The sequence below is a fragment of the Amphiprion ocellaris genome, chromosome 8 (assembly GCF_022539595.1).
Source record: "Amphiprion ocellaris isolate individual 3 ecotype Okinawa chromosome 8, ASM2253959v1, whole genome shotgun sequence".
Lineage (NCBI taxonomy): Eukaryota > Metazoa > Chordata > Actinopteri > Pomacentridae > Amphiprion > Amphiprion ocellaris.
This window is the reverse complement of record NC_072773.1, coordinates 1,643,135-1,670,196: the sequence shown is the minus strand read 5'-3', so window position 1 is coordinate 1,670,196 and position 27,062 is coordinate 1,643,135. Positions and strand designations below refer to the sequence as shown.

The 27,062-nt window shown below is 38.7% G+C and overlaps 1 protein-coding gene across 5 annotated transcripts in view; it reads left to right on the top strand.

Moving 5' to 3' along the window:
• The first annotated feature begins 1,441 nt into the window (after positions 1–1,441).
• Positions 1,442–27,062, top strand: part of elk1 (ETS transcription factor ELK1) — a 40,107-nt gene continuing 14,486 nt past the window's right edge. For 2 of the 5 annotated variants that reach the window (XR_008602457.1, XM_055012664.1), the window contains exons 1-10: positions 1,444–2,290; positions 12,773–12,981; positions 16,434–16,619; positions 16,771–16,947; positions 19,585–19,731; positions 20,757–21,170; positions 21,247–21,397; positions 22,111–22,259; positions 22,436–22,519; positions 24,355–24,456. Coding sequence is in view for 4 of the 5 variants with exons in the window: in XM_055012664.1 (XP_054868639.1) it covers positions 2,266–2,290; positions 12,773–12,981; positions 16,434–16,619; positions 16,771–16,947; positions 19,585–19,731; positions 20,757–21,170; positions 21,247–21,397; positions 22,111–22,259; positions 22,436–22,519; positions 24,355–24,456 (1,644 nt within the window). In the remaining variant the exon portion in view is untranslated. Of the gene's footprint in view, positions 2,291–12,772; positions 12,982–16,433; positions 16,620–16,770; positions 16,948–19,584; positions 19,732–20,756; positions 21,171–21,246; positions 21,398–22,110; positions 22,260–22,435; positions 22,520–24,354; positions 24,457–27,062 lie in introns of all 5 variants that reach the window. The other 3 variants (XM_055012665.1, XM_055012666.1, XM_055012667.1) reach the window with 3 other exon arrangements.

The window sequence follows — 27,062 nt, the reverse complement described above, 5'->3', positions numbered from 1 at the left end:
AAACAATCACTCTCACATTCACACCTACGGGCAATTTAGAGTAATCAATTAATCTCAGCATATTTTTGGACTGTGGGAGGAAGCCGGAGTACCCGGAGAGAACCCACGCATGCACAGGGAGAACATGCAAACTCCATGCAGAAAGATCCCGGGAAAGCCGGGACGTGAACCAGGAACCTTCTAGCTGCAAGGCGAAAGTGCTAACCACTACGCCACTGTGCAGCCCTCATCCTCAGACTCTTATTTTAGAATTCATCCTCGCATTTGATTTTGAAAAAATAAAGTTTGAATCTTTGGTAAAAAGCAGATTTCATGTATTTAACAAACACAGTAATGTCATGGTTTCTTCCTAAAATAAATCCCGTTAATGTGATGAAATATTTATGATTGATTTGATTTTACCTTGTCAGAAATAAGAAAACTGGAATTTATGGGTTTTGTGCTTTACTTTGAAAATATTTCATGAAACTCTTACTAATATTTTTTTGGATGTTTTATAAATACTTTTCAGAGATTTTCCTAATTTCTAAAAACATCTTTCTTGATATTTTAATTTTCAAAATGTTATAATATTTGCTTACTATGTATATTTTGCAAATACTTATTTTAATTATTTCAGAGATTCTAAAAACATAATAGCAATAATAATAATAATAATAATAATAATAATAATAATAATAATAGTAATAATAATAATAATAATAATAATAATAATAATAATAATAATAATAATAATAATAATAATAATAATAATAATAATAATAATAAATGGCATTTTAATTGTATTTATTGTATTTTATCGAAGGATAATGTACAAGTCTAATAAATGTGGAAACACCTATTTTCTTTAATTTCTAGATATGAAGCTTTCAGTGACAGAAATCAACAGTTTACATATAAATTATTAAGGAAGCTGTTTTACCCTTAAAGCTTCTTTTCTTGTGAATTTCCTGAAAACCAATAAAATCACAAAATCTAGTGATTTCCAGCTACAAAACTGTGGGACCAAAGTGAACGATGTCATGTTAGACAATAATAAGAAATATATAACTTCAATTGAAAATGCAAATTAAAAGAGATTTTTTAAAAATCTATAATGGACATGGAATAATTTAAATTTACATTTTGAATTACAGTTACATCTCGACTGAATTATAGTGATACATATATAAATTTAACTTTAATATAAAATGTAAAACTAAAATATAAATTTAGTTTCAAATTAAAATTAAGAAGGATTTCTTAGTTTAAATTATAAATTAAAAAGTAGTTAAGATGTAAATTGAAGTAGAATTTTAAATGAAGCCCCAAATTAAAATGTGAGTTGAAACGTAGTTTTAGTTTAAGACGTAAATTAAAATGTAATTGGATAATTTAGATAAACGTAGTTAATTTGAAAGTCTCCCCGGAAACGCTGCAGTAAATAGCGGAAACCTGACTGTGATGAAAAGTGTTGAGGAGGCGTTCGTCCAAACAGGAAGAAACTGGAAAACACACCGAAAATCTGCCTTCAGACTCGGGACGCAGTGGATTAAGCGCCGGGCGGATGCTCCAAACTACTTTTCCTCCGTGTCGGAGGCCTGCGGACGGTCCCCGGTGAACTCTGCGGCTCCGGTCCGCAGTCAGCGGCGCTGTTTGGGGGCTGACGCACCAGCAGGAGAGGAGCAGGCGGGGGGCTGAGGCTAGGCTAGGCTAGGCTAGGCTAGGCTAGCTGGTTAGCACGCTTTGCTAACAGCCTCAGCGGAAATCAGAGAACTTGTGGGAACTTTGTGTGAACTAGCAGCCGTTGGTTTAACCGGAAACTAGGAGGAGGATTAAAGTAAGGACCGCCAGAATCGAGTTAACTTGGCAGCGTTAGCGGCTAGTTAGATCCATCAACACTTTAAAGCCACAGGAAGGACTTAACTCTGGTGCTAATTAACGCCGTGCATCGTAATTAGCACCGAGTCCGGAGCCTCTAACGGCGGCCCGTCCACCTTCTCAGCGGTGTCTCAGTGCTCGTCGGACCTCGTGAACTTTCCACTCCCCGCCGTCGCCGTTAGCATGGAGGCAGCGGAGTCTGGCAGCGGCTCGGAGCGGTTACATAACGCCAGCAGGTCGGGAGAGAAGCTGCCGAACGTCGCCTCCTCCTCCTCAGCGAGGCTCTGACAGCTGTAACCTGCACGACAACACGCACACACACGCACTCAGTTACACACACATGAACCACCGCAGCTGCACCATGGAGATCTGAACCCTCAGAAAGCAGCAGCAGATTAACTGAAGATGGAGACGAACCCCCTGATCAACGGTCAGTTACTGAGTGTGTTCATGTGTGTGTTTGTTAGTTAGTGTGCAGTTAGTGTGTGCGCGGGCGTGCTGCAGCGCTGTGTGTGTTTATGTGCAGCAGTGTCGCAACAGGTGTGATGGAGTTGCTGAGGCCTGCAGGTGTGTGTGTGTGTGTGTGTGTGTGTGTTGCTGAGTGTGTTATTGTGTGTGTGTGTTATTGTGTTATTGTGTGTTATTATATATAATGTGTTATTGTGTGTGTGTTACTGTGTGTGTTATTGTGTGTGTGTTATTGTGTGTGTGTGTGTTAATGTGTATGTTATTGTGTTATTGTGTGTGTGTTAGTGTGGTATTGTGTGTGTGTTACTGTGTGTTATTGTGTGTGTGTGTGTGTGTTATTGTGTGTTATTTTGTGTGTGTGTTATTGTGTGTGTGTTACTGTGTGTTATTGTGTGTGTGTGTGTGTGTGTGTGTGTGTGTGTGTGTTACTGTGCGTTATTGTGTGTTTTCAGGTTGTGTTGTGAATCAGGTTTATGGTTCGTTTATTTTCTGAACCTGGAGGTTTTTATTCTGTAGTTTTCTGGTTTCATTGGTTCTGAAGTGAATCAGTTTATTTCCTGAAAACAGACTGAGGTTTTCCTCAGTGGAGCTGCACAGTCGATCAGTGGTTAACGCTGTCGCCTCACAACTAGAACACCCTCAGTTCTCCAGCCCCTAATTTTCCTCAATATTTTGCTGATGTGTTGCTCGAATTGTTGCTTGTTTTTCCAATCTGCTGCTCAGATCATCACGTTTGTTTATTTTAAAGTTTTCCTTCTTTTACTTTCCGTCGTCTTCACATGCAGCAACTTCTTACTTCTTATTTCCAGTTTTCCAAAAAATAAATTACAGTTTTAAAAACAGTATTTTAGCATGTTAACAATATTGTTTCTAATTTTTCATTATATTTTTTTATTTCACTAATTTTAATATTCTGATCTAGTATTCTTTTTTTGTTTTTCATTTTTTACATATATATATTTGTCTTTGGGGGTGTTTTATCATTAGTATTATTTTGTTGATCATTTATTTTAATTTACGTTTTTATATTTTACAGATGTCTTGCAAATATTTTAAAGATATTTTTCTGTTTTCTATTATTCAACTCCACTTTTTAAATTGTATTTAACTTTTTTGTTTTGACATTTTATTAATTTTTTTAGATATTTTTCATATTTATTGTAGATATTTGACATTTTTAAAAATTCTAATTACTTCTTCTACTTCCTACTTCTTACTAATGTTTTAAAATTATTTTAGTGATTTTTCAGTCATTTTTGGTAATTTTCCACATTTTATGATATATTTTACATATTATTAATATTTTTGTTTCTTTTCTCATAATAGGTTTTTAAAAATATTTTACAATTATTTTTTGATATTTTACTTTTTCTAAAACGTTTTACTCATGTGTCACTAATAACATTATATTTGATATTTACATTTTCCTGCTTGGATTTTACTGTTTTAAAATATTTCTTGATATTTTATGGGGTTTCTTTTAATCTTACTAATCTATTTCAAATATTCTTAGAGATATATTTAAATCTATTTTTACACTTTCTTTTTAACATTTTACATATTCTCTTGACATTTTTCCATGTTTATATTTTACTAATCGATGCCGGTAGGTGTTGGATAATTTTCTAATATTTTCCAGGCATTTTCCTGTTTGTATTTTAATATCTTAGCTTGTGCAAAAGTCTATGAATTAATAATTTGTGCCGAGTTCACGCTGAAGGACGTCACACAAACCAGAATACACATTAATTAAAACTGCAGCTGCGATTATTTTATTATCAATTAATATAAATTAATAATTTTTGGATGTAAAACGTCAGAAAATGTTGAAAAAAGGTGCTTTAATCTGTAATGTAGCATCGTTTTATCAGCATTTAATGTGTAAATTATAGCTGTAACTAAGGATTATTTTCATTGTGGATTAATCCAAGTTATTTTCTGTGTTAAAATGTTAAAAAATAAGAATTAATGTTTCCTCAAATTTCTTGTTTTGTCCAAAGATCTTCAGTTTACTGTCACGGAGGGAAAAAAAACTGAAAATATTCACACTAAGAAGCTGAAATCACAGAATTTAGACAGTTTTTACTTTGGAAAAATATTTAAACAGATGATCAAAATAGTTGAGTATTGACCATTAATGTAAATTAATATACGATCAATATTTTCTCATATATATCCTTCTTTACATCGCCTGCAGTTAACCTGAAAACTCTGAATTTTCTTCACCTGACTGTTGCTCACAGCTCAGTCGTTGCTTCACAGTTCCATAAAAGAAATTCAGAATTTTTAGTTTTTTACAGAACATGTTTCATGCAAGCTGTTTATTTTTGGTGCATTTTTAAAGTAAACATGTAGGTTGAGGTGATTTTGATTTAATCTCTTGACCTTTAGCTTTGATTTGGTTATTTTCCCAGATGGAGCTGAACATTCGACATCAGCAGCATAATAAATATATCGTAATAAATATATCCAGTAAATATATCAGAAAATAAAACTATTAGGATAAAAACACAAAATAAAAGTGCGTCTTTATGCAGATGATGCAGCTTTTTATTGCTCAGATGACGCCACTAAGTAGGATTGGAACAGAGGTGGAAAAAAAACTGCAGTTTGACAGAAATACACTATATTGCCAAAAGTATTGGCTCACCCATCCAAATAATCAGAATCAGGTGTTTCAATCACTTCCATGGCCACAGGTGTATAAAATCAAGCACCTAGGCTGCAGACTGCTTTTACAAACATTTGTGAAAGAATGGCTCGCTCTCAGGAGCTCCGTGAATTCCAGCGTGGAACTGTGATAGGATGCCACCTGTGCAACAAATCCAGTCGTGACATTTCCTGGCTCCTAAATATTCCACAGTCAACTGTCAGCTGTATTATAAGAAAGTGGAAGTGTGTAGGAACGACAGCAACTCTGCCACCAAGTGGTAGGACATGTAAACTGACGGAGCGGGGTCAGTGGATGCTGAGGAGCATAGTGCCAAGAGGTGGCCAACTTTCTGCAGAGCCAATCGCTACAGACCTTCAAACTTCATGTGGCCTTCAGATTAGCTCCAGAACAGTGCTTCAGCAGAGAGCTTCATGGAATGGGTTTCCATGGCCCAGCAGCTGCATCCAAGCCATACATCACCAAGTGCAATGCAAAGCGTGGGATGCAGTGGTGTAAAGCAGCCACCACTGGACTCTAGAGCAGTGGAGACACCTTCTCTGGAGTGACCAATCACGCTTCTCCATCTGGCAATCTGATGGACCAGTCTGGGTTTGGTGGTTGCCAGGAGAACGATACTTGTCAGACTGCATTGTGCCAAGTGTAAAGTTTGGTGGAGAGGGGATTATGGTGTGGGCTTGTTTTTCAGGAGCTGGGCTTGGACCCTTAGTTCCAGTGAAAGGAACTCTGAATGCTTCAGCATACCAAGACATTTTGGACAATTCCATGCTCCCAACTTTGTGGGAACAGTTTAGAGCTGGTCCTTCCTCTTCCAACATGACTGTGCACCAGTGCACAAAGCAAGGTCCATAAAGACATGGATGACAGAGTCTGGTGTGGATGAACTTGACTGGCCTGCAAAGAGTCCTGACCTCAACCCCATAGAACACCTTTGGGATGAATTAGAGCAGAGACTGAGAACCAGAACTTCTGGTCCAACATCAGTGTGTGACCTCACAAATGTGCTTCTGGAAGAATGGTCAAAAATTCCCATAAACACACTCCTAAACCTTGTGGACAGCCTTCCCAGAAGAGTTGAAGCTGTTCTAGCTGCAAAGGGTGGACCCATGTCATATTGAACCCTATGGATTAGGAATGGGATGTCACTTAAGTTCATATGCCAGTCAAGGTAGGTGAGCAAATACTTTTGGCAATATAGTGTATATTATTATTAAATCTAAAAAAAAAAAAAAAAAATTCTGCTGTTTGGTTCAGATAAAGATCAAACAGAAAAAATAATGAAAATTAAAAAACAGTTTTACAGCCTGTGGTTGATAAATGGAGTCATTTTGGTGATTTTGTTTTCAAGATAACGTGTCTTTAAACCTTCTTATCTCAGCGACCGTCCTTTAGCCACATAAAATCACAGAGTATAATATTCATGACAACCAAAGACTTTTAAAAGCTTTTATTTAAATAATTAACATCCAGCTGAAGTCTGAAAGTTTAGAATTTAAACCTGGAAGATGAAGAATCCAGTAGAACAGCAGGTCAGACGTCACAAACCGGTTCTGATTATTATTATTATTGTTATTACAGACTGTTGTCATGGAGATCGTATCACTCCGCTGTGATGTAATATTCACATGTTGTCATGGCAACACTGACGCATTCTGATGAGCTGTGAGGTACGGCGTGTTTCTGATGTGATGATGAGAAACGGAGCAGCTGACAGATGAAGAGCAGAAGTACCAGAAATACTACCACAAATACTACCACAAGTACTGACAGCAGTACTACAACAAATACTACCACAAATACTACCACAATACTACCACAAGTACTGATTGCAGTACTACCACAAATACTGCCACAGTACTACCAGAAGTACTGACTGCAGTACTGCCACAAATACTACCACAATACTACCAGAAGTACTGACTGCAGTACTACCACAAATACTACCACAATACTACCAGAAGTACTGACTGCAGTACTACCACAAATACTACCACAATACTACCACAAGTACTGACTGCAGTACTATCACAAATACTACCACAAGTACTGACTGCAATACTACCACAATACTACCAGAAGTACTGACTGCAGTACTACCACAAATACTACCACAAACACTACCAGAAGTACTGACTGCAATACTACCACAAATACTACCACAATACTACCAGAAGTACTGACTGCAATACTACCACAAATACTACCACAAGTACTGACTGCAATACTACCACAATACTACCAGAAGTACTGACTGCAATACTACCACAAATACTACCACAATACTACCAGAAGTACTGACTGGAGTACTACCAGAGATACTACCACAAATACTGACAGCAGTACTACCAGAAATACTACCACAAGTACTGACAGCAGTACTACCACCAGTATTTGGGTTCAGACAAATACAATGAGACACAAAAAGACAAAAACAAGACAAAAATGACATAAACAACACACAAAATGACAAAAATGAGACCCAAAGTGACAAACAAGGCAGTAAATGACAAAAACGAGACACAAAACGACAGACAAGACAGAAAACTACAAAAATGAGACACAAAATCAGACACAAAACATCTTAACAATAGATATTTTGTCTGTTGAAGATCTTTGGACTAAATCAGACATTTGGAGAAACTCTGATCCACATTTTCATCATTTTCTGACGTTTTAGAGACCAAACAACTTTCTGTCTTAAACTGATTGAACCTGAAGAATGAAATCTAACGTGGACAGAACAGAATTATTTAGTTTCTTTGAGTTTCACGTTCATCCACTGGTTGAAATATTAAAATATAAGCAGGAAGAAATGTCTGAAATACATTAAAAAAACATTCCACAAATATTACCAACATGTAAGTGTTAAAAGAAAGAAAATATTGTTTTTATTAAATAACAGGAAAAAGTCTGAAATCCATCTGAAAAAAATCTAAATGTTAAAAACACATGAAAAAATAGAAGTAGAAAAATGTCAAGAAAATTGTAACATATTTAACTAAAACATGGAAATGGCCTGAAATAGATTTAACAAATATTTAAAAAAAATAATAAATAAAAAAATTAAAACACATTATACAAATAATGTAAATACATTAGTTATAAGAAAAAATGTAAAATATAGAAATAAAAACAAAAAATGTATGAAATACTGAATAATATCTTTAAAGTACTTGCAATAGATTATATACATATGTGTGTGTGTGTGTGTGTATATATATATATATATATATATATATATATATATATATATTAGGGCTGCTACTTTAACACGTTAATTTCGATTAATTAATTACCGCTAAAATAACGTGTTAGAAATAATAACGCGATTAATTGCACCCTCCTCAGTTCCCTCATTTCTGGTAACTCTGATGAACACTCCAGCCCAGTAGGTGGTGGTAATGAACCTGAAGTCTGTTTGTAGCCATGAAGAAGAAGCACAGGAAGCACTGAGTGAAGTCAGGAACTGGTGAACAGTGAAGGAAGATGAGATTGAGCTTGTTGGACAGAAAGTTGTCTTTTAAAAATCTTCCTGATGGCAGCTTGGATAAAAGCCTGGTTGTGTGCAAATTGTACAACAAAGAGTTTTCTGATCACTGCGTCACTTCAAGCCGACGGTATCACCTCAATGTAAAACATGTTGCTGTTAGCACCAGAGCTAACGTTAGCTACGAGTCATGCTAACGGCTAACGGTGGAGCATCCCATATACACACACATATATATGTGTGTGTGTAATATACATACACACACATATATATATACATATATACATATATATGCACATATATATGTATATATGTATGTGCATATATATGTATATATATATGCACATATATACATATATATGTGCATATATATGTATATATGTATATATATGTGCATATATATATACATATATATGCACATATATATGTATATATGTGCATATATATACATATATGCATATATATGTATATATATACATATATGTGTATATGTGTATATATATATGTGCATATATATACACATATATGCACATATATATATACATATATGCATATATATGTATATATATACACATATAAGTATATATATATATATATATATATATATATATATATATATATATATATATATATATACACACATATACACATATATATGAATCATGAAAGATTTTAAAATACAAAAAGGAAAGTTGCTGCTACTGCTGCTGGTTTTCCAGTGTGACAGGAAGCAGAGGAACCGCAGAGCAAAAGGAAGTGGTCAGGAAACCACATTCTTCTTCTCTGGTGGAGGAAGTGAGCAAACCGCTGGCTTCTCTTCGCTTTTTATTTGCTCTGGACGTGATTTAAAACGATGCTAATATGATCTAAACGTACGAGTATTAAAGGTATGATGCTTTACTGGGTCGTAAAAACTATTTGGAGATTTTTTTTTTAACTGCAAAAAAAACTGACACAAAACGACAGAAACAAAATAGAAAACGACAAACAAGACACAATATGACAAAAATGAAAAAAACAAGACGATATGACAAGAACAAGACACAAAACAGAAAATGAGAAAAACGAGACACGAAACGACAGAACCAAACAAAAACGACACAAACAAAACAAAATGACAAAAACGAAACAAGACACAATATGACGCAAACGAGACACAATATGACACAAACGAGACACAATATGACAAAAACGAGACACAAACTGACAACGAAACAGAAAACAACAAAAACAAGACACAAAATGACAAAACCGAAACAGAAAGCGACAAAAATAAAACTTAATATGACAAAAACTTCTGAAGACGTTAATGACCTCCAACCAGAGCTAACTCATGCAAGCCAGTGGAAAGCAGCTTTTGGGCTGATTTAAAACCGGTTTTGAACAGTTCTGGACTTGGTTTCAGTCTTGTTTAGTCTGATTTAAGGCTAGTTTCAGACTAGCTTCTGGACTCTTTTTAGACTTGGTTCCACATTTTAGGGTAGAAAAAAATAGTGCATGCATGTGTCCCGTTTTTGTCATTTTGTGTCTCGTTTTTGTCATCTTATGTCTCGTTTTTGTCATTTTCTGTCACGTTTTTTGCCATTTTCTGTCACGTTTTTGTCATTTTCTGTCTCGTTTTTGTCATCCTATGTCTTGTTTTTGTCATTTTCTGTCACGTTTTTGTCATTTTCTGTCACGTTTTTTGCCATTTTCTGTCATGTTTTTTGCTATTTTCTGTCTCGTTTTTGTCATTTTTTGTCTCATTTTTGCCATTTTGTCATGTTTTTGTCATTTTCTGTCACTTTTTTTGACATTTTCCATCTCGTTTTTGTCATCTTATGTCTCATTTTTGCCATTTTATGTCTCGTTTTTGTCATGTTTTTGTCATTTTCTGTCTCATTTTTGCCTTTTTCTGTCACATTTTTTGCCATTTTCTGTCACTTTTTTTGCCATTTTCCATCTCGTTTTTGTCATTTTGTCTTGTTTTTGTCATTTTCTGTCTCATTTTTGCCATTTTCTGTCTCGTTTTTGTCATCTTATGTCTCATTTTTGCCATTTTATGTCTCATTTTTGTCATTTTGTGTCTCATTTTTGCCATTTTCTGTCTTGTTTTTGTCATTTTCTCTCTGCCATCTTCTGTCTCGTTTTTGCCATCTTCTGTCTCGTTTTTGCCATCTTCTGTCTCATTTTTGCCATCTTCTGTCTCATTTTTGCCATCTTCTGTCTCATTTTCATTTTATGTCTTGTTTTTGCCATTTACCGTCTCATTTTTGTCATTTTATGTCTCGTTTTTATCATTTTCTGCCTTCTTTTTATTCATTTTGTGTCTTGTTTTTGTCATTTCATGTCTCGTTTTTATCATTTTGTGTCTTGTTTTTGCCATCTTGTCTCATTTTCATTTTGTGTCTCGTTTTTACCATTTTCTGTCTCGTTTTTGTAATTTTATGTCTCATTTTTGTAATTTTCTGTCTTGTTTTTTTCATTTTCTCTCTTTTGCCATTTTCTGTCTTGTTTTTGCCATCTTCTGTCTCGTTTTTGCCATCTTCTGTCTCGTTTTTGCCATCTTCTGTCTCATTTTTGCCATCTTCTGTCTCATTTTCATTTTGTCTTGTTTTTGTCATTTTCTGTCACATTTTTTGCCACTTTCTGTCATGTTTTTTGCCATTTTCTGTCTTGTTTTTGTCATTTTCTGTCTCATTTTTGCCATTTTCTGTCACATTTTTGTCATTTTCTGTCACGTTTTTTGCCATTTTCCATCTCGTTTTTGTCATCTTATGTCTCATTTTTGCCATTTTATGTCTCGTTTTTATCATTTTATGTCTTGTTTTTGTCATTTTCTGTCTCATTTTTGCCTTTTTCTGTCACATTTTTTGCCATTTTCTGTCATTTTTTGCCATTTTCTGTCTCCTTTTCGTCATCTTATGTGTCATTTTTGCCATTTTATGTCTCATTTTTGTCATTTTGTGTCTCATTTTTGCCATTTTATGTCTTGTTTTTGTCATTTTTCTGTCTCATTTTTGTCATTTTCTGTCGTTTTTTTTCATTTTCTGTCTCTTGCCATTTTCTGTCTTGTTTTTGCCATCCTCTGTCTGGCTTTTGCCATCTTCTGTCTCCTTTTTGCCATCTTCTGTCTTATTTTCATTTTATGTCTTGTTTTTGCCATTTACCGTCTCATTTTTGTCATTTTACGTCTCGTTTTTATCATGTTCTGCCTTCTTTTTATTCATTTTGTGTCTTGTTTTTGTCATTTCATGTCTCGTTTTTATCATTTTGTCTTGTTTTTGCCATCTTGTCTCATTTTCATTTTGTGTCTCGTTTTTGCCATTTTCTGTCTCGTTTTTGCCATTTTCTGTCTCGTTTTTGTAATTTTATGTCTCATTTTCATCATTTTATGTCTCATTTCATCATTTTACATCTCATTTTTATCATTGTGTCTCGTTTTTATCATTTTGTGTCTCATTTTTGCCATTTTATTTCTCATTTTTGCCATCTTCTGTCTTGTTTTTGCCGTCTTCTCTCCTTCTCATTTTGTGTCTCGTTTTTGTCGTTTTGTCTCATTTTTGTCTCTTCCTGTTTAATCCTGTAGAGACCAGAGGAGGCGTCACTCAGACTACAGTTCATGTTAAAGCAGAGAGCATTGTGGGAGTTTAGCTTGCAACGGGCACCATGACAAAGACTTCTGAGGAGGTTAATGACCTGAAATGTTCCACCTTTAAGTCGTCGGAGCTTCAGGAGAAACCGAGTCTGGAGAAATCCGGCTGGTTTCTACTGAAGCTCCTACGATCACCAGGACCTGGATGAGTTTAGCTAGCAACGGGCACCATGACAAAGACTTCTGTGTTCGTTAATGACCTCCGAACTGAGCTCATATGTTAAAGACAAGATGGAGGACAACATTTCTACAGCTGAGTGACCAAATTAGTTTGTAGTTACTGTCACTAGTTAGTTAAAGCTTTCTCTTTCAGCTCCTGATGTAACTTTGACTCGCTGCTGTTGCTGTAATAATAAATTGATTATTGATCATAATGCTGCTGGCTCTTAGTAAAGTTCAGTATCGGTGCTGAAGTGCGTCCGAGCCTCCATTCTCTGTCCTGCTCCCATGGTTACCGTTGATGAAAGGTCTCTCCATGGGGATAGTTTCCAGGGCGCCTGATGGGCTGGTTGTGTAACGGGTGGTTAGCGTGGCTGTAATCTGTTTAATGTCTACTGAGTCTCTGTGATCCACTCAGCCTGAACGTTTACCTGCTCAGGAGCAAACACACCTGGATTAACGTCTCCTGAATGTCTCATCTGGTCTCCTGCAGCCATGGACCCGTCCATCACGCTGTGGCAGTTCCTGCTTCACCTGCTGGAGGACCAGCGGCAGCGACACCTGATCTCCTGGACAGGTGAGGATGGAGAGTTCAAGCTGCTGGATGCTGAGGAGGTAGCTCGACTGTGGGGCCTCCGCAAGAACAAGCACAACATGAACTACGACAAGCTGAGCCGGGCCCTCCGATACTACTACGACAAGGTACTACTGCTGGTGTTAGTGGGAACAGTACTGCTGACAATACTACTGATGATACTACTGATAATACTGCTGATGATACGACTGATAATTCTCCTGACAATACTACTGACCACAATAGTACCACTACTGACAAAACTACTTCTAAAAATACAAACAATATTAACAATTCCAACAAAACTGCCAACAATACTACCCAAACTGACAAAACTACAGAGAATAGTGCCAGTACTGACACTACTACAAACAATATTATCACTAATTACAACATTACCAATAATACTATCAACACTGACACAGCTGTTTATATTTATACCAACAACCCTATTGGTACTGACACTAGTAGTAACAGCAGTACCAGTACCGACAAAACTACCAATAATACTAATACCAACAAAAATGCCAATATTACCATGAGTGGGAACAAAACTACTCATAAAACTACCAGCAATACTACCACTATTTGCAGAACTACCAATGATACTGTCAGTACTGACAAAACTCCCAACAGTGCTATCACTGCCAACAGAAACACTTGTCAAACTACCAACAGCACTACTGGTACTGACACGACTAACAATACTACAAGTACTGACAAAACTATCAGCAGCATTACCTTTACTATCAAAGCTACCAACAATGATATCACTATTGACGAAATGATTTCTTTTTTTTTTTAAATATATGTTTATTATTTTAATTTAACAGAACAACAGAAACAGGTGGTGGTATCACAGATGCACATCTACATTGTTGAGGCAGGATCAGAAATTAAAAATAAAAACAAGAATAACAAGATTCTGAGTTACTTAAGATTGTCCAACATACTAATGACTGGTTGCCAAATTTTGAAAAATAAACTTAATCGATTAGCCATCATGTATCTAATTTTCTCTAAGTGCAATACATTTCTCAATTCTTTTAGCCACATTTCAAAAGAAGGAGGTTTGTCAGACTTCCAACACAGCAATATCATCTTCCTGGCCAACAATGTACACAGTGGTATCACTTGTACTTCATTCTTATTTCTTCCCCAGTCCAAGTCAGTCACACCAAACAAAACAGTGAGGGGAGTGCATGGTACACTCCTACCAATAGCTTTAGTGAGGAAATCAAACATACAACTCCAGAATGGTTGTAATTTATGGCAGAGAAAGAAAAGATGGGACAATGTTCCTTGATCTGTTGAGCATTTGATACATATATCTGAGGCATTCTGGTAGATCTTTTTTTAACTTAGTGGGGGAAAAGTATAATCTATTAACAACCTTAAACTGGATAAGAGTATGCCTGGCATTAATAGAACTACAATATGAGTTCTTAATACAATCTTGCCAAATATCCTCTGAGATGTCCACTCCCAGTTCTTCCTGCCACTGAACCCTGAAAGCCTTGGAAGATGGGCTTTGTAAGGTTAATAAAACATTATAGTAACGAGAAACAGCACCTTTAGTATATGGTTCGACAGACATAAAACTATCAAGCGCTGTGTTCTGGGGAATAGATTCATATTGTGAGACACCAGCTCTGAGGAAATGACGAACCTGTAAAAATCTAAAGAAATGAGAATTTGGAAGATTATATTTGACTTACAATTGTTGAAAAGACACAAGATGTCCATCTATATAAAAATCTTTAAGGGAAGAAATGCCCCTTTCACGCCATGTATTAAATGTCATATCTTCCAAGCCAGGTTTAAAGGCATGATTCTTACATATTGGAGCATCTAGATACATTTTAGGTGCCTTAATCGTCCTCAAGAGCTCATTCCGGACTTTCAGAGAATTATGAATTATTGGATTCTTGTCATACAGTGTATTTTTGACCTTAATTGGACTATTCAGGAGTGCAGGAAGACAGGAGTTACTACAAGACATGTTCTATCAATAGCCATGATGGCTGCCCATTCAGTTCAACTCCAGAAGTGCGTCTCCGCCAATATGAAAAAATATTTAAATGAGCGGCCATATAGTATAACTTAAAATGAGGAAGACTGAGGCCACCATTGGACTTACTTTTCATAAGATGCTTTTTAGAGATCCTAGGAACCTTGCCTGACCAAATAAATGATGAAATAATTGATTCCAACCTTTGAAAATATAGCTGAGGAATACACACTGGAATTGACTGAAAAATATATAAAAATCTAGGAAGCACAATCATTTTAATGGCATTAATTCGCCCTATCATTGAGATAGGCAAAGTATTCCAAAATTCTATGTTTTTCTCCAATTGAGTAATTTTTTTATTCCAGTTTAATTTTAGCAGTTGCAACAATTTACGTGTGACTGTAATATCAAGACATTTGAATTAAACACGCGCTGGTTAGCCATGATGGCTAGCTCGCCGTCCGTGTCTTCTTCAAGTTTATCTAACTTCTCACGACTTTTAGATGATTTCGGCTTCTTGGACGGCATCGACCCAGTGTAGGCAATGTCAGAGGCAAATTGCCAGCAAAAGAGAGTTCGGTGTTTCTGAAAATTAGTTAGAAAATTCAAAGGCTGGTGCGGAGCTCCTCCAAAACACGTCCTACTCCATAGCTGGCTAACCACGCCCCCCCCCGACGAAATGATTTCTAAAAATACCAACAGTATTTACAATTCCAACAGAACTCCCAACAAATCCTACAATAACTGGCAGTACTATCGACAATTCAAACTATAGTTCTACTGATAAAACTACCAACAATACTACTGCTCTTGACACATCTACCCATTATAGTATCACAGCTGAAAATACTACCAACAATGCTATCACTACTGACCAAGCAACTTCTAAAAATACAAACAATATTAACAATTCCAACAAAACTCCCAACAATACTACCACTACTGACGAAACTACCAATTATTGTATCACAGCTGACAAAACTACCAAAAATGTTACTACCAACAATGCTATCACTACCAACAAAACTACTTGTCAAACTACCAGCAATACTACCACCACTGACAACACTACCAACAATACTACCACTGCTGTCATAACTTGCAAGAATGCTACCACAACTGACCAAACGACTTCTAAAAATACCAACATTATTAATAATTCTAACAAAGTTACCAATAATACTACCGCTACTGACAGTACTACCAAAAATGCTACCACTAAAGACAACACTACCCATAAAATTGTTGTCTATAGTAACAACAAAACTTCTAATGTTACTACCAACAGTACTGCTGGCAACACTACAGACAAAGTTACAGACAATCCGACCACTACCGGCAATACTATCGATAATACTACTGCCAAAATTACTGACACTACTGCCTAAGAAACTACCAACAATACTACCAGTGATACTAGTGACAGCTGGTAATACCATCAACAATACTACCACTACTGACGGCACTACTGACAGCAGTACAAGTGAAACTACTGACAGCCTACTAGTACTAACAGTCGTACCAAGTACACCACAGAGCACGGTGTTGTTTACTTTTACTCTTCAGAACATCATAAAGAAGGTGAGCGGCCAGAAGTTTGTCTACAAGTTTGTGAGCCAACCCGACCCGTCGCTACCCGACGGAGTCCGCTGTGTGGAGGAGGGTCAGAGGCGGGAAATTACCGACCCAAACAGCCAATCAAAAGGCCTTGGGGGCATGCCTTCAACCTGTCCATCAAAGGGCTTACTGCAGGTACTTTTACCTTTGAACATCTCAAGCCCAAATTCTGCTCATAGACAGGAGAGTGATCTGAAAGAAAATGTTTACATCCTTTAATATTCTAAGTTGATTGATTGATTGATTGATTGATTGATTGATTGATTGATTGATTGATTGAGTCCAGCAGCGCTCATCACCCAGCAACTCCCAGAAGAGCTCCAGAAATGACTACATGAAGTCCGGCCTCTACTCCACCTTCACCATCCAATCGCTGCAGTCCTCCCCCAACCCTCGACCAATCAAGTCAGAGCTCCTGCTGCAGCAAGACCCCGCCCCTAAGGTCGATCGCATGCCCAGAGAGGTGAGAGAGAACGTTCTCTCTGCTCTGCTCATCATCTGTAGAAAGATGTTTCACCATGCAGAATGGATCTCCAACAACTAGATCCTCTGTTCACTGTTTCTGAGCCATGATGCATTTATTTTATTCATCCAGTAGCTTTGGTTTTCCTCTGTCTTTTGTTGTCTCTGTTTTGTGTCTTATTTGTGTTGTTGTGTCTTGTTTTTGTCGTTTTGTGTCTCTTTTTGTTGTTTTGTCTCTTTTTTGTTGTTTTGTGTCTCTTTTTTGTCGTTTTGTGTCTCGTTTATTGTTTTGTGTCTCGTTTTATCATTTTGTATCTTATTTTTGACATTTTGTATCTCGTTTTGTGTCTCATTTTTGCCATTACACGTCTTGTTTTTGTCATTTTGTGTCTCTTTGTGGTCGTTTTCCCTCCTCCTCCTGTACATATTTTTCTGTCTCCAAGTTTCCAGACTTTTCCTCTCTACTCTGCTCTTCATCAGTAGAAGATGTTTCTCCATGCTTCCAACAACGTCCTCCTCTGTTCACTGTTTATGAGCCGAGCTGCATCTCCATTTTTTGTCTTATTTGTGTTGTCTTGTTTTTGCCATTTTGTGTCTCGTTTTTGTCATTTCGTGTCTCTTTGTGGTCGTTTTCCCTCCTCATCCTGTAGATATTTTTCTATCTCCATGTTTCCAGACGTTTCCTCTCTACTCTGTTCATCGTCAGTAGAAAGATGTTTCTCCATGCTGGATGGATCTCCAACAACCTGCTCCTCTGTTCACTGTTTCTGAGCCATGCTGCATTATTTTATTCATCCAGTAGCTTTGGTTTTCCTCTCAGTCTCTCTGAGGAATCACTGCCTGCAGTTCAACCTGAAACAAAGTTTTATTTTTATGCACAGCCTCAGACAAAGTGGTTTATTATCAGATCAGTTTTAAATTAGGTACATAGAATAGCATTATTCTAGATAAATATCACAATTTTAAGCTCAGATTTGCTTCATTTTTGCGTGGCACATTCGAGGACTGCAGGAAAGTTGAAAACTTGACTTTCTTTCTCTGTCTTTATAGTTTCTGGCTGACATCTGGTGTCATTTTGTGGGTGTTTTATTGTTTGTTTTGTTTTCTTAGAGATAGCGTGCTTCCAGCCCCAGCAGTGGGGTTTGGAAGTCAATAAATACTTGTGATAGTCGGGATCTCAGCCGTGCAGTTGGATACCAAAATGAAAATATGTTTACAGAAATGGTGAATTAAAAGTGAATGTCTCATTTCTAAAAGTATTCTGACAAATGTTCTGATTTGTTCTTTGGCTCGGCTATAACTGTCTACTGCGTTTGTAAAGTCTGTGGAAATGATGGAAAGTTAAAAATAATAGACTTTTGATTGGTTTTTGACAAAATTTAACATAAATGATGGCTCATCTTCCTCCCAGTAACACTTGAATCCAGATGTTGAAGCTGGACTCAGATCAGGAATCAGTTCTGGTCCGTTAATCTCCTCTGAGGATCATCGGCTCCTCTAATCCTGATACATGTCCTTCCTCCTCCTCCTCTTCCTCCTCCTCTTCTTCTTCCTGCTCCTCCTACTCTTCGTCCTCCTCCTCCTCCTCCTTCTTCTTCTTCATCCTCCTCCTCCTCTTCTTCGTCCTCCTCCTCCTCTTCTTCTTCCTCCTCCTCTTCTTCCTCCTGGTCCTCCTCCTCTTCTTCCTCCTCTTCTTCTTCCTGCTCCTCCTCCTCTTCCTCCTCCTCTTCTTCCTCCTCTTCTTCTTCCTCCTCCTCTTCTTCCTCCTCCTCCTCCTCCTCTTCTTCCTCCTCCTCTTCCTCTTCTTCCTGCTCCTCCTCCTCCTCTTCCTTCTTCTTCATCATCATCCTCCCTCCTCCTCTTTCTCCTTCTTCTTCTTCTTCTTCCTCCTCTTCTTCCTCCTCCTCTTTCTCCTTCTTCTTCCTCCTCTTCTTCCTCCTCTTTTTCCTCCTCTTCTTCCTCCTCTTCCTCCTCCTCCTTCTTCCTCCTCTTCCTCCTCCTCCTCTTTCTCCTTCTTCTTCTTCGTCCTCCTCCTCTTCTTCTTCCTCCTCCTCCCCCTCCTCGTCCTCCTCTTCCTCCTCTTCTTCCTCCTCCTCCTCCTTCTCCTTCTTCCTCCTCCTCCTCCTCCTCCTCCTTCTTCTTCTTCCTCCTCCTCCTTCTCCTTCTTCCTCCTCCTCTTCTTCCTCCTCTTCTTCTTCCTCCTCCTCTTCTTCCTCCTCCTCCTCCTCCTCTTCTTCCTCCTCCTCTTCTTCCTGCTCCTCCTCCTCCTCTTCCTTCTTCTTCATCATCATCCTCCCTCCTCCTCTTTCTCCTTCTTCTTCTTCTTCTTCTTCCTCCTCTTCCTCCTCCTCCTCTTTCTCCTTCTTCTTCTTCTTCCTCTTCTTCTTCCTCCTCCTCTTCTTCCTCCTCTTCTTCCTCCTCGTCCTCCTCCTCCTTCTTCCTCCTCTTCCTCCTCCTCCTCTTTCTCCTTCTTCTTCTTCGTCCTCCTCCTCTTCTTCTTCCTCCTCCTCCCCCTCCTCGTCCTCCTCTTCCTCCTCTTCTTCCTCCTCCTCCTCCTTCTCCCTCCTCCTCCTCCTCCTCCTCCTTCTTCTTCTTCCTCCTCCTCCTTCTCCTTCTTCCTCCTCCTCCTCCTCCTCAGGTGTGTGTCCTCTCAGAGCCTAAATCCTCTCCGTCGGTGGGCGGAGCCGTTGACTCGGCCCTCCAGGTGATCGTCACTCAGACGTCTCCGTGTCCGACTCCAGCTCTCAGCCCGCAGATACCTGCCAGTGCCGCCAGCCAATCACAGGTCAGCATCTGGCTCCACCCCCTGCCGGGTCCCTCGGTGGGACATTATTCAGTTAATTAAACTGAGCTGAGATCAGAGGAAGGACGGACACACTCATAGTTCTGACAGCCTCACAGGGTTTATATTACAGATACTGATTTTAAACTATTTTTTAACTGCTTTTTGCATAATTTAATGATTAGCAGGATAGAAATTATTTTAGCTGGACAAGCACCATTGGTACCCGTGTTAAATTGGGCTCACTCTATGCAAATAGGCTCTGGTTGGAAGTCATTAACCTCCTCATTAGTCTTTGTCATGGTGTCCGTTGCTGCTAAACCCATCCAGGTCCTGGTGATCGTAGGAGCTTCAGGAGAAACTCCTACTTCTCTGGAAGACGTTTCTTGAAATGAGACACAAAACGACAAAAACATAACACAAAACATAAAACGACAAAAATGACACACATGACAAAGACGAGACACAAAATAGCAAAAATGAGTAATTAAACGACAAAAACAAGGCATGAAATTGCAAAAACGAGACACAAAATGACAAAAATGAAACATAAAATGACAAAAATGAGATACAAAACAACAAAAACGACAAAATGACAAAACAAGACAAAATGACAAAACTATGCACAAAATGACAAAAACGAGATACAAATGACAAAAACAATGCACAAAATGATGAACGGGTATTACAGATAAGCTACAATACAGTTCTTTACATGGACAACCGTTTTCTGCCTAATCAGTTAATATATTTTTAGTCAGTTAAATTAATAACAGCAAATAATTGATTAACAGTTAATCATAATGTAGTTTCTGATATGCAGGACCTTCTTCTACCTGTTATTATATATTGTTTAAAGTTTCTACAGATAATCTACAGTACACTTTCTGACATGCATGACCTTCTTCTTCTGCCTCATTGTTTCACAGATCTTTAATTGGTTAAATTATGACCATCTCTGTTCTGTCTGGTGGGTTGAGTGGTTCCAATCTGTCCAGTCACAGGGTTTGTCGTCTGTTTTTTCCCAGAATCCTCCAGCTGCTCCTCTTATCGACCCTCCCCAGATTTACCTCACCAACGTCGGGGACCCGTCCTCCCTCACGCCCCTGATACCCCTGGGTCCCGTCGGAGGGACGGTGAGCCCCATCCCTCCTCCTCCTCACGTCTCCATGGGCCCCCAGGGGCCTCAGCAGGACGACTGCGGCCCTGCAGGCTTCCCCCCTCACCCCCACACCGCTCCTCACCCGACTCACCCCCACCCGGTGTTCGTCATCATCAACCCTCCTCCCCCTCAGCAGCAGCAGAACGTGGCTCCTCCTCCTCCTGTAGCTCCTCCCACCGCACGGCCTCCTCCTCCCCCCATCGTGATCAAGGAGGAGAGCCTGCCGTCAGAGGAGGAGCTGCTGGAGATGGTGACCCTGGAGGGGAAGCAGGTGGAGGAGGTGAGAGGAGGACACCACTCTGACTTCACCCCCAGCCTTCAGCAGACTCATGGAGTGTCTCTGCTCCTCCCTTCAGGTTCCTCAGCTGATCTGTGGGTCCGGAGAACCAGAAGCTCCCCTGGCTGTGGTGGAGATCCTGCCTCCTCCCTGCATGGAGCCCAGGGAGGGAGTCCAGCAGCAGGCCGAGGAGGGAGGAGGCGAGGGGGAGGTGAAGGACATGCTAACCAGTAAGAAACCTGGAAATACGAAACACCAAATCACACTTCACTGTTATTTTAGACGCAGAGCAGCAGAACGACACTTCCAAAGGATCGCAGTACTTTTCCTTTACTTCACAGTAGTTTTCCTGCCCTTGCTATAGTTTTGTATTACCTCGCAGTACTTTTACATTGCCTTGCAGTATTTTTGTGTTCCTTCTCAATAGTTTTGTGTTCCCTCGCGATACGTTTGTTTTTTGCTGTACTTTAATATCCTCAGCTGGCTGGGTGTCATCATGTTTTATTTAGAATTTTTAAAAATATCTTCTAATTCTATAAACTGTCCTAGACTTACAGGTGTCTTGATTTTCTAACATTTATAATTTGAATTGAAATATAAAAAAGTAAATTGTAAAATGCTGTGAATTAAAAATGTACTAAATTGTAAAATGCTCCATAAAGTGTTTCATGCTAATAATATAAATATACAGTGAATGAGGGAATTAAACAGCAGAATAAACAGTTCAGGCTGCTGTTGTGTAAAAAACTGAAATATTTCTGTTAAATAATTGACCACAGACTGATTGTCTTCACTTTAGTGGTCTGATCTTCCCCCTACAGGTTCATTCTGAGCTAGAAACCCTTCGGTACCGGTCCATAAATAAATCTGGAACAGATGGATTCTGTAGTTTCAGTTTTTCTCTCTGATAATAAACTCCAGTCTGTTGGTTTCTTCCTGTCAGATCCCGTCCTCCCTCCGGTCACATCCTCAGCAGCGGCGACTCCTCCAGTGACCTCGACGTCAGACGCCGTTCCTCCCAAACCAAAGAAGCCTCGAGGGCTGGAGCTTCCCTCCTCCCCATCCCTCCCCCCCGGCCTCTCCCTGGATAAGGTCTGCAGCCCTCCTCCACTTCATTCAGTTACATACAGATGCTGACTGAATCTCTGTGTGCGATTAATATCTTAGTGTTTGTTCACAAAATGTGTCTTAATTTTGCAGGTAATTCTAACCTAGCATTAGCGTTACCATTAGACTGTGACATCGTTTGTTTGCTGTTTTTCCTGCAGGTGAATGCAGCCGTTAACAGCTTATTGGCTCCTGGGTCGGCTACCAACACGCTCACGCCGACCGTCATCACCTCCCACGCTCTGGTAAACGCCGTCTGTCTGCATGATCTCTCACATTAGTCCTGCTCTTTAACAGGAAATGTTAGCCTCTAGGAGAAGCTGCTCAGTCTTTTACTGTAACCCATCAGACTGCTTTGAGTTAAAATTAATGTGTGAGCTTTATTAAGGTGGTAATGATGGTGAAACTGCCTGGGGAGGGACCTCAGGACTGTGTTATACGTATGTTAAGTGGTGCTGTAGAAATATCTGCTGAGTATTTTCTAAACTAAAATAAAATAAATACTCACCAATGATGGTAAAAATCAATGCATTGTGGCTGAAGTCTATCAACAGAAGGCATCTGGATTCCTGTTACTTCATTGTCTTTGTAACAACTTGGCTCCAAAAGCCGCAACAAAACCAGGAGACAACAGTGGTGTGGTGACTAAAAACAGTTTATTGCTACGCAAAACAACCAAATGGGCATTAAAAACCCAAACCAAAACCCAGAATCATGCTGCTGGAGCTCCACACGGCAGCAGCTCCTGTCAGAGAGCCAGCTTGAATGGAAGTGGGAGAGATTAAGTGCAGCTGAGCCACTAGATCGCAGGTGTGGCTCAATCAGGTGACGACTGGAACAGGCACACCTGGTGTCCAGGTGGAGGGTCATCACATCTTTCCTTACCGTCCTCCATGAAACTTCTTACTCTGTTTTAACTGCCTGGTGGGGGGGACCCAAGTATTTATTGTCATCCCAAAAAAAAACAATCCCTGGTATCCTGTTTACAACCCAAGACTCACATGATTCAAGGTGTTAATGGTGGTCAAACTGCCTGGGGAGGGACCTCAGGACTGTGTTCTAAGTATATAAGTGGTATAGATCCCTCCCCAGGCAGTTTCACCACACTGACAGTCAGAGCGCTGAAAAAATATCTACAGGCAAAGTATTTTCTAAATAAAAACTAAAATCAAGCAAAATAGAAACTAACTGATAATGTAAAGTCTAAAACTGCATGGTGGGGTGACCCAGGTATTTATTTTCATGCCCAAATAACAGTCCCTGGTGTCCTGTTTACAACCCAAGACTCACAGAATTCAAGATATTAATAATGGTGAAACTGCCTGGAGAGGGATTACGCAAAGTGTTTTTTCTTGTTGAAACTTCCTGGGGAGGGACCTCAGGACTGTGTTATATGCTAAGTGGTGTCGTAGATCCCTCCTCAGATCTGACTCAGTTAATTAATCTTTCCCATAAATTAATGTGTTAGCTTCCTCAAGGTGTTAATTTTATTGAACCTGCCTGGGGAGGGATGACTGAACGTGTTGATTATGATATGCTGCCTGCAAAGGGGTGTTACTTTGGTGAAACTACCCGGGGAGGGATAATTCAAGGTGTTAATGTTGGGGAAACTACCTGGGGAGGGATGACTGAAGGTGTTGATTATGATATGCTGCCCACAGAGAAGTGTTCCTTTGATAAAACTACCTGGGGAGGGAACAAATTCAAGGTTTCACTGATGGTGAAACTATCTGGGGAGGGATTACTTAAGGTGTCAGTTATGATACGCTGTCTACAAAGGGGTGTTGCTTTGGTGAAACTACCTGGGGAGGGATAAATCTAGGTGTTAATGTGGGTGAAACTAACTGGGGGGGATGACTCGAGGTTTTATTTTTTTGATGGAACTGCTTGGGGAGGGATCTTAGGGCTGGTTTATAAGGACCTGATCAGTGATGTTGTCGACCTCCTCCCCAGCCAGTTCAGGCACCATTAACACCTTGGGTAACCTTAACTTTGTAACCATGGTAACTGTACACGAAGATGGCAGCAGCGTTTATGTTTTTTCTTCTGATAACTGGTTTCTTCTTGTCTCCTGGTCCAGACTCCGGTCCTGTTGACTCCCAGTCCTCTTCCCTCCACCATCCACTTCTGGAGCACGCTCAGTCCCATCGCTCCCCGATCGCCGGCCAAACTCTCATTCCAGGTAATAGACCGAGCCCACCACCCTCAGGTCTGATATACACAATTGTAAATACTTTAGAGAACACAACAGAATGTAGTATTACTACCAGAGAGCAGCATTAATTCCAGCTTCTTCAAAGAGTTCTTTAATGTGTGTGACTTTGTAGTACTTTGGTGTTACCTAGCAGTATTTGTGTCACCTCTCAGTACTTTTGCACTACCTCACAATCTTGTTGTATTACCTCACAGTACTTTTGTTGATACCCTGCAGTACTTTTACATTCTTTCACAATAGTTTTGTGTTGCCTTGTAGTACTTCTGTGTCTCCTTGCAGTACTTTTTCAGGGCTTTTATGTTTCCTTGCAATACTTTTATGTTACCTCACGGGACTATTGCATTCTTTTGCGTTACCTTGCTGTCATTTTGGCTTCCTGTGCAATAGTTTTACTTTCGCTCACAATAGTTTCATGTTGTCTTTCAGTACTTTTGTGTTGTCTGTCAGTACTTTTGTGTTGCCTTGCAGTACTTTTGTGTTCCTCGCAGTACTTTTATGTTATCTTTTATGTTATCAGGCCTTTTGCATTCCTTTGCAGTAGTTTTGCATTTTCCTGCTATAGTTTTGCATTACCTCATGGTATTTTTTTTTTTACCTTGCAGTACTTTTGCATTCCCTCTCAGTACTTTTATGTTACCACACAGTACTTTTGTTGGACTTTTGGGTTCCCTTGCAGTAATTTTGAGTTCCTTCGCAGTACTTTTGTGTTCTTTCTCAATAGTTTTGTGTTGCCTCGCAGTACTTTAATGTCATTTTGCAGAACTTTGTTAGCTTGCAGTGCTTTTGTAGGACTTTTACGTTCCCTCACAGTACTTTTATGTTGCCTCGCAGGACTATTGCGTTCTTTCACAGTACTTTTGCATTTCCTTGCAGTAATCTTGGCTTCCTTTGCAGTAGTTTTGCGTTCCCTTGCAGTACTTCTTCCATCCTGGGAGTTGTAGTTGCTTCTACAGATCTTTTGTGAAGAACCAGATACAACGCTGTTGCACGTGTACTTTAAGAGTTCCGTCTAGTACCGGGTTCGTGAAATACTTCGTTCTTCTGAGTGAAGTTTTATGTGAATCTGAACGTCTCGTACGGTCGGATGATGAATCATTTCTGTTCGGGGTTCAGCTGAGACAAGTTTAAAGGAGATGGTGATCCAAAACACACACACACACACACAGTAACACACAGTAACACACAATAACACACACACACACACACACACACACACACACACACACAATAACACACACACACACACACACACACACACACACACACACACACAGAAACACACATGCAGTAACACACACACACACATACACACACAATAACACACTAACACACAGTAACACACACACACACAGACAGAAACACATATGCAGTAACAAACACACACAGAAACACACATGCAGTAACACACACACACCTACACACACACACACACACACACACACACACAGTAACACACATGCAGTAACACACACACACAGTAACACGCAGTAACACACACTGTGCTCTGCATGTACCTGAACCACTTCCAGGACACACACCTGTTCATGTGTTTGTACTTCTATCTCTGAGGACTCTGTGGATGTTAGAAACGTTCTCCGGTGTTTAACCTGAGAGTGGAAGCAGCTGTTTAAAGGTTCCACCCTGAGAACCAACACATTCTCTGAAGATCTACAGGTCAGACACATCCTCACAAAGACACACAAACACCCAGAGCTGGTGTACCTGCAGGTTTCTGGCTCTGGTTCCCTCCATCTGTTCTCTGGTGAAGTTATTAAAGGTTCAGTTCACAGAAACCATCAATAACAACAGATTTCCTGTTTCTGGGCTCCGTGGACCTGCTGCTCAGTTTACACTGTTAATAATACCCTATAATATACTGTTTAATGGTAATAATACACTATAATATACTGTTTAATGGTAGTAATACACTATAATATACCGTTTAATGGTAATAATACACCGTAATATACTGTTTAATGGTAATAATACCCTATAATATACTGTTTAATGGTAATAATACACTATGATATACTGTTTAATGGTAATAGTACACCGTAATATACTGTTCAATGGTAATAATACACCATAATATACTGTTTAGTGGTAATATTACCCTATAATATACTATTTAATGGTAATAATACCCTGTAATATACTGTTTAATGGTAATAATACACTATAATATACTGTTTAATGGTAATAATACACCATAATATACTATTTAATGCTAATAGTACACCGTAATATACTGTTTAATGGTAATAATACACCATAATATACTGTTTAGTGGTAATACCCTATAATATACTATTTAGTGGTAATAATACCCTATAATATACTATTTAATGGTAATAATACACAACAATATACTGTTTAATGGTAATAATACACCATAATATACTGTTTAGTGGTAATAATACCCTATAATATACTGTTTAATGGTAATAATACACTATAATATACTGTTTAATGGTAATAATACCCTATAATATACTATTTAATGGTAATAATACACCATAATATACTGTTCAATGGTAATAATATACTATAATATACTATTTAGTGGTAATAAT